We start from the raw sequence: 8,547 nt of genomic DNA, 5'->3' as shown, positions 1-8,547 counted from the left end.
ATATTATAAACAAAAATTATATTTATATTTAACATTCTAATATTTAAATATAAATAGTTAATGTATCTTAGCATACAACTAATATTAATACAAATATCTACAATTCAGCTACAAGTTAAGTTTCTAGCCTGTGCAGTCGTACGGATTGATACGCTAGTGTATTATAACTGAAGGGAGTATACCACTACATAATAGATGAATCTGGACTGCAAATGGCCGTACGGCCGGCGCACCTACCATATCGCAGATCTGGGGGTATCGTCCTCCTAGGTCCCGCGCGAATGATGGTACGATGCAGGGCACCACACGATGCTGCTAGCCATTGCCATCTGAATTGAATCCCAGTTGTCATTGCCTGTGGAAGCATGTGTGAGCAGTGCCTATCATGGTAGCGACGCACCAGACAGACAGGCAAACACAGCGATTATTCTCGTGAAACAGATTGGGAATATGTACGTAGCTACACTGTTGAAACGTACTAAACGCCGGTACATGCTAAAATCGTTAAGGTGCCGTTTGGAACGCGGGAATTTCATAGAATTCCAAAGGAATTATATTGTTTCCAGCGAGATTTCTGTACTGTTCTCCAATGCTCTGGTTGGAGAGCCAAATCGATCTGCAAAGATGTTGCTGTTACTTGAGATGCAAAATTAGAGAGAGAAAATAGTTGCAAATTGCAAGCTTTGGTTTGGGGGGATGAACGAAGAACGTGGCATACAGCAGGAGCAGAGCCGATTCTGATTACATGGAGCTAAAGATAGTACACATGGTACTTGTATCCACAGTTAAAGTGCTACTTGCACAACGTCTTTACAAACAACATTGCCTCAAGCCTAGCTCATCTCCATTTGGCAGACAAGTGCGACAGCAGGCACGCGACGGCCATGGCATCTTGCACTGAAAACTTTGGAGCCACCTGCGCGAGCACATGACGACGACGACGGTGATGAGTAGGCTTCACGACGGCACGTCATGTTCCGATGGATGGCGTGGACAGAGACATGCCCAGCTCCAGGTCCAGGGGCGAGCAATGGTGGCTGTGCCCATGGCCATGAGAAAGCTGCTCCGTCGGTGCTCCGGGGAACGGTCTAGTCCTAGCACCTGACTCCGATGAAACGTCGACCATCCTGTCATCTTCCTCCATGGAGTTCAGGTCGAAGGCCGCCCTCTCGGAGTATCCATGGCGCGGCATGTTCAGTGACAGAGAAGTCGAGGCGCCCTCGCTGCTCAGTGGCTCCGAAATGCGCGCACCGTTCTCGCAAATCGGTACCTGTTGCATCATGCGTGCAGTAGCACCAGATTGTTTACTGATTCAAGGACTCAAAATTCAGGTAATAATTACAGGATGCTGATAGCTCTACCGCACACTTGGGGATGCATGCGTACCATGTCAAAGAGGCTGGACCGGCGCTTCTTCTTCCCCATGCTGCTCTGCCTCAGGAAGAACTTCTGCGCATGGCTGGCGACCTGCGTCGGGGTTCTCGTCGTGACGTAGCTCCTGGAGATGCCGCGCCAGTCGCCCTTGCCCAGCTTCTCCAGGCCGGCTAGGAACTGCCTGTGCTCCTCCTCGCTCCATGGAACTCCTGTCATGCATGTTCACACAGATATTATTGTTATTATCTCATTTGTTTAGAACATCAGATATATGTTACCAACAGAAGAATTATTCAATTGCAGGATGACATGTAGTCCATAGATTTAGTAAAAGAAACTCAAATATCTATGCTTAGTTGCTTCATTCGTTGCACCATCAGGATAAGATAATGCAACTTTGTTAGGTCTGACTGGTGGACTATAAAATAAGATAATAAAACTAGGTACAAAAAGGTTTCTGAATTTCCAAACAAAAAATCTTCGCTCTTTATTTTTCACAAAAAAAATCTATATTATGCATAACTTTGCCGCAAAAATATTTGAATCAACATGAGCACAACCGCAAAAATATTGCTCATGTCTTCACGTACCTTTCTTCCTCTCCTGCATAACTCTGCCGTGAGGTCCATCAGACAGGTACCCATTGGTCGCCGCCCTCTCCAAGCCCTCGTCGATCGACAGCAGCAGTGACGACGACGACGACGACGACGGCGAGACGAGGGAACAGCCAGGAGCCGCTGCAGCAGCGAGCTGCAGGCAGTCCATGCTGTAGCTCTTCTTCATGTACGCCGAGCCGTCGCCGGCGGTGACATGGACCTGCACTCCGAAGAGCCTTAGCCCACTACCACCACCGCTACCGCCGCCACCACTGCCGCTGCCTTCGCAGAGCATGATTTCTCTGTGTCCTAGGCTGCAGGTTCTGGAGTTGTGGCCGTAGTTGCCACAGTGGGAGCACTTCCGCGCCATGGCGTTGCTATAAATCGGCCGAATCTGTACTGTGCCCTTTTTCTGCAGATGGCGAGACGACTTGAGAAAGATGGGTGGAGGCCAGCGTGTCCACAAGACCACAACCACAGCTACCAGTGTCTGGGCTAGCTACCTAGCTTAGGGAAACTTACACTAGAGCACACTACAAATATGCTTGCTTGGGCATGGATGTGGACATATCATTGGACGGAAACCATATAAAATTGATCATTGGAGTCGCCTTCTAGGTCTTGTAGCTTGGACTTTAGTGGTAACTTGATTGGTTAATTGTCCCTAAATTATGGCACCAGTGTTATGCATGCACACTCCTTTAGCTACAAGATCCCAAATGAGGGACCATCAATAGCTGCCATTTAGCTAGGTCTCCTTGTCAAAAGTTTCGTAGTTGTTTCTTAATTTACAACCAGTCAACCGTGAAAGATTGGTTAGAGTAAGAGTTTATCTTGCTTCAGTAAGTATAGTGAGATTTTTTTTAAGGAGGAGACTCAAATTTGAAGATGAAGTTTGAGAGTAAGGAATATCACAAATGTATTGATAGTAAAAATATGGATCGAGTTAGAGGGAGTATCACATGAAGGTTTTGTGATTATGCTCCTTCGTGCTGTGTTGAGCGTGCTCCTTCTCACCTCCCCTTCCAGGTGACCACGACTCCCTATTTATAGGTAGTACGTAGCTTAATGTACAAGTTATCACGATGTATAAATATTTAGGATCTGATTGAATTACTAGATCTTATCCTGGATAACTATCTTTTACCATACATAGAAGATAAATATCTACCGTGGTAACTGTTATGGTGCTTGGCCCCTGAGGGATGAGCTGGTTACCAATTGCGGCCCGGCACCACTCTGCCGGGGGTGTCAGGACGACATGCATCGTGTAGGGTTGTCAGGACAACTTGCATCGCGTAAGGGTGTCAGGATAAGCACCACTTGCACGGGCATTAATCGCCCGTCACCTCACGTCAGGTCAACTGTAGGGGGTGTCCTTTCTTCCCTGATATTATCTCCGGAGGCCGGCTGCGTCTTTAGGCTTTGGAAAGCCGCATAGGCACCAGAGAGGTGGCTCGAGGGGGTTCGTAGCCTCTGAGGATATGGCCTCCTGCTGAGTCCGGAGGCTGAAGGCCCTGGAGAGACCCTGATAGCGATTATCAACCATTATCCTCAGGCTAATCTATTTTCCCCTAATAAGACTGTTAATGATTATTCTAATAATTTTTGTAGAACCATATATACGTCGCGAAAGCTATCAAAAACCTGGCATGATCACGCCTCTTGAACAACATTTAATAATAAATTACGCATTTGGTTTTAGAAAACATGGGGCTAGCCCGACCTATATTGAAAGCCAAGTTCATACAGATAGAGGGAGAAATCCGAACTATGATTCTAAACTGCTAACAACCTAACATGATAGTGTTAAAACCAACAATTGTCTACAAACTAGCTTCCCATTACAAAAGCAATCCACTGGATGTACCCCAAAAGCATCACCAAAAGGACTACCAGCTCCTAGAGGTAGCTCTCAGGGAGCGATCCGGGTTCGAGCCCCAGTGCTCCCTCTCGGAGGCGCTCGTACAGCTCCTATGTAGCTGTGTGAGTGTAGGTCTCCTCTTTGAAAAAAAAGACTACTAGCGTCTTTCGAATTGTGTCTTCAATCTTCCGTAGCACCGCCTTCACTTGAAGCTTATCCTTCGCGCCCAGCAGAATGCGTGTCACACCCGGTTTTAGCGGCCAAAATCAGATGCGGCTTATATGTGCCCAGGATGTTCAACACACTTAAGGACATCATAGGTGAAGTAACAAAAGCAATACTTTTATAGAATAAATGTTAAACTCTTATAGCAATTGACATATATTATCTTCTATGAAGATATCTGCAGCGGAACAGAAAAACTGGTGCCCAACAACACCGCAGGCAACCAACTGGAGGCACGCGCCTAAAACGTCACAACCTCGTCTTGATAGTTTTCAACATCTTCACTCACTGAGCAGCAACACACATATCGCATGGTATAGGAAAAATAGCAAGTGTGAGCACATGACGTGCTCAGCAAGTGTGGGAAAAATAATGATATGCAGGCTTATATCAAGAATATGCTAACACATGGTATATTTGCGTAAATGCGAGTAATGAAAACATATGTGGACTCAAAAGTATTAAGCAATTATTAAGTGAATGTAACCTATACAGTTCAACACCTAGCATACAAGGCTCCCCACCTTGCATATCATAACCGTCTAGTACTCCCTATACTATAACCAAAACCACAACCATCTAGTACTCTCTGTACCAGAACCAGAACCACAACCATCTAGTACTTTCTGTACCAGAACTATAACCATAACCATCTAGTACTTCCTATACCAGAACCATAACTACAACCAAATCCATAACCATAACCCACTAATCATGTAAGGATCCAAGTCTCCCATAACCGCGGGCACGGCTGTTGTAACAGTTTTTACACTCTGCAGAGGTTGTCCAGCTTTCCCCACGAGTCAGTAAATTTCATGTTGCCGTGTTCGCGAAACACTTAACACACGCCAGTGGTGTACCGCAAAGAATCACTGAATGACATTTACCACTAACCAGAGATTGATCTAGTATGTGTCTGCCCACTAGGTTTCACCGCCAGGCTTTACGCAAGCTAAACTCCTACCCAGAAGCCCCCTTTTGTGCTAACACAACACACACTAGATAGACTCTAACTAGTATGTCACGTCTTACCCATATCAGTCTCGTGATTGATACGTTACTTCTTAGGTCGTTGCTCCATGAACAGTTCATTACTTAGGTTACTTGAGCAAACACTAAACCAACAACATAACCATGACAACCATCAAAACCACTTTGCTCAAGGCCTAAGATTCCATATTGCTAGACCATTAACAAATTAACCACCAATGTTGCATATGTTCAATAGTCAAGATTATGACACTTCCCAATATCCCAAAAGCATGGCTAAGCAATCTATCCATAAAAGACACCTGACCATAAATCATCTAGGTTACAAGGGAGGATAAGAGAAAATCTAGGAAAAACCCTAACATAGGTGACTACCCATCATATTGACACTGCATGCAATTTTGTATAATAAAACATTTAAAAACATAGGTTCAAGATGATCAAGGACACTTGCCTTGTTGCCCAATGCTGCTCAGTGTTGTTGAAATCTTGGTCTTGAAGTCCATCGAACTGCTCCGGAACATTATTGACTAATCGCAGGAACTACCGATAAACAACACAAAGCAAACACTAAGAAAAACATATCAAACATCATCAAAACACTTTAAAAAAATACTATGGTTGGATAGGGATGATTTTAGAAATATTTATATGCAAGAATCGCCTAAATCGGAGTTAAGATGAAAAGAGAACAACTTTCGAGAGATGGATTAGATTGAAAAAGAAATCCTGATTTTCCGGAACTATCTTTCAATGGGAAAGGTTTTATTGCACAATCACTATGTCAGGCTTGACAACATTATTGCATAGATTCAAGAAGTGTAGGGAAGACCAGACTACGCTGACTAAGCTAAGGAGAATGATGTGGTGCTGACTTGACATGCTATGCAAGTACTATCTTGGATTAAAGAAGGGATACGTGGAGATCTAGTCTCGATCACCTATGATGGATCAAAAAGGCCAAAGGTTGCGCTTCTTGGTTAAGGATACTACTGTTGATTCTATGTAGCAGTGGTGGTTCAGGTTTCGTCGGAGATGACGATCGGGCACGTGGCCACAGACATTGATGTCGGGCTCAATGGTGTTTCAGTGAAACGAGGGAAGCATGGCGTAGAATGCGGAAAAACTAACTCAATGGTATGGTTGGTTTTAGAAGGGGCCATCCAAGGTAGCGGCAAAACAGCGATGACTGCTTCTAGGTTTGGTGGTGACCGCGAACAGATGCAGGAACGAAGACGCTCGCGTTCCCAGAGATTGGCTATGAAATTTATGAAACCGTTTGAACAAAGATGTTCATATATCCCGAGAACACAATGCTATGGCATAGTTTTGGGTAGATCATCCACTGAGAGGAAGAACGATCAATGGAGATGAGACGGGTGATGGCTGCGACATGATGTGGTTGGCAATGGCGTCCTGGTTGTGTCGATGCACAAACAAGGATGGGCTCCTAGGATCACATAGAAGACTCGATGGGACACGCCGTGACGCGGTTGATGCATCCATACGGCTTTCGGATGACGGGGAACGCGAATGCAAATCCGGTGCGCGCGCAGAATGCGTCCAGAAACCGGACAACGGGTATGTCGACCTTGATTGTGGTGGTTTGGCTGCTCTACTGGGCGACCTGGTTGGTGAGGGTGTGTGGAACATCATGGGACATGCACCGGTGAAAGGGCTTGGTGATTTGACCTCTGGTCGGTCAGGAACGTCAATGCCAATCGGCTATAGTGTGGCTGTCCGCGATGGCGACGATCGTGGCGGCGTAGATTGGGCTTTGGCCGAGGCTAGGGATTGGCTAGAGACTTAGTATGATGCTAAAGCAGTAGTAAGGGAGGATAAAAAGGGGTCCTCACCTTTCTTTGATGGTCGAGGAAGGAGGATTCGCGGAGAAGACGACGTAGCGCATCACGGGCAGCGGCAGCTCCGGCGAACGGTGGCGCTCCGGCGACGCACAGACATGGCAGCAGCGACTTCTAGGGCTTGGGGGCATGGAATAGGGGTAGTAAAGGGCGTGTAACTCATATTTATAGGTCTAGGGGTGGCTGGTTGAGGTGGAGTCCAAACCGAACACGAATCGGATTCGAGTTCGAGTCAGTTACGGTTTCCTTTTTCGTAGCTCTCTATTCCGAGGATGATATCTCCATTGTCCGGACTCCAAATTAGACATTTATTGATTCTAAATTTTAGTACTCGAAAAGATCTACAACTTTTGTAGTCATTGAAACTTCTGAAAACGTCATCTTGATTTCTAAAAATGCACCATAAGATAAACTATTTGAACTCGGATTTATCTGCGCAGTACTGATTTCGGAGGCCATAACTCCATGCTGGTATTTTCAAGATTTGTATTTGAGGCTGTTTTGAACTCCGAAACTTTATGTGAAGATGAGGCTGTTCAGGACTCTGCAAAAATTTACAGATTTTGTGGACCCTTTGTTGGGCCATCTAGAAGACTTGACTAAGGGTTTGGACTTGAGCAAGATTGAGCCCAAAGACACTTTAGGTATATCTAGGGTTTAAAAAAAAACTTTTGTAGAGAAATTTGAGTAGGGTTTGAATTTGAATTGAGCTTGGAGTGAATTTAGAGAAACGAAAAAGATGAGGTTGAACGAGAATAGGAGTAGATATGGAATTGGAATTTGGATTTGGGTAGCATTTGATAAAGAGGAGAGATTGACTTTAAATAAGGATTTGGATAAGATTTAAATTGAACTGGAGAAGGATCAGATATGATCAAGGATTGAATATATGATTAATTCAAAGATTTTGAATTCCAACCATTAAGATCCTTAACTTATTCACTACTGAGTTTTGTAAAAACCTTTTCAAAATCTTTTTCACTCGAAACACCAAAGAGAAAGAAAAAGAAAAAGAATTCTAATGCATTTACCTAGTTCCTAGCAAAACTCAGCATGCAATACACACAAAATAATAACCTATATTGATTGATTGATTAAGAAAATAGCTTTTAAACCTATTCTACTGGTGAAACTATTCAATAATCTTGGAAAATTTTAGAAATTTGAGAAATCTGAAAATCAGGGTGTTACAATGCACCATTGCTGCAAAGAAAGGTTGATTTTGAACAAGATATTAGCAGGCTTTTCACAACCTTTTTCTCAATTGCCCTCTTATTTCTCACTCTCCATAAAAGATCCACCCGCAAACCAAAGCAAATAACTCTCCTACCTTATTTCTTCCACGTCATTTATAAATAGTGCAAAAACTTACATCTCCAATGATTAGTCTATAGCACAATTAAAGTTTTAATTAGTCCACCCACTCATATTCTCTCAACCTATCACATGAATCTTTTGTCTTATGGTTACAGTCTATCTACAGATCAAGAGCTAGTTTTTCTCTCTCTTCTTCACCTCTCTCCTCTATCTAGACAATAATTTGACGTGGACAACCTTATAACTAGTTGACATGTATTATTAGAGACCCTATAAAGCTACCCTCCAATATTTATCCTAGCCCAGAGCTTCCTTGATG

General features: G+C 44.0%; 1 protein-coding gene across 1 annotated transcript; it reads right to left on the bottom strand.

Moving 5' to 3' along the window:
• Positions 1-699: 699 nt before the first annotated feature.
• On the bottom strand, positions 700-2,479 carry LOC133906495 (transcription factor MYBS3-like). Its single transcript, XM_062348421.1, has 3 exons — positions 1,965-2,479; positions 1,387-1,583; positions 700-1,270 (listed from the first exon to the last, which is right to left on the bottom strand). Exons 1-3 carry the CDS (start codon positions 2,338-2,340, stop codon positions 971-973), a joined length of 873 nt encoding a protein of 290 aa, XP_062204405.1. The 5' UTR covers positions 2,341-2,479; the 3' UTR covers positions 700-970.
• Positions 2,480-8,547: the final 6,068 nt, after the last annotated feature.

The sequence above is a fragment of the Phragmites australis genome, chromosome 2 (assembly GCF_958298935.1).
Source record: "Phragmites australis chromosome 2, lpPhrAust1.1, whole genome shotgun sequence".
Lineage (NCBI taxonomy): Eukaryota > Viridiplantae > Streptophyta > Magnoliopsida > Poales > Poaceae > Phragmites > Phragmites australis.
The sequence above is the reverse complement of the archived record's forward strand: the minus strand, read 5'-3'. Positions and strand labels throughout refer to the sequence as shown.

Bases quoted from the DNA above. Each gene is read 5' to 3' on its own strand.
- LOC133906495 (XM_062348421.1), bottom strand. From the start codon at position 2,340: ATGGCGCGGAAGTGCTCCCACTGTGGCAACTACGGCCACAACTCCAGA. The intron at 1,584-1,964 runs GTACGTGAAGAC...CATGCATGACAG, and splicing joins TATGCAGGAGAGGAAGAAAG to GAGTTCCATGGAGCGAGGAG. The intron at 1,271-1,386 runs GTACGCATGCAT...ATGATGCAACAG, and splicing joins GGTCCAGCCTCTTTGACATG to GTACCGATTTGCGAGAACGG.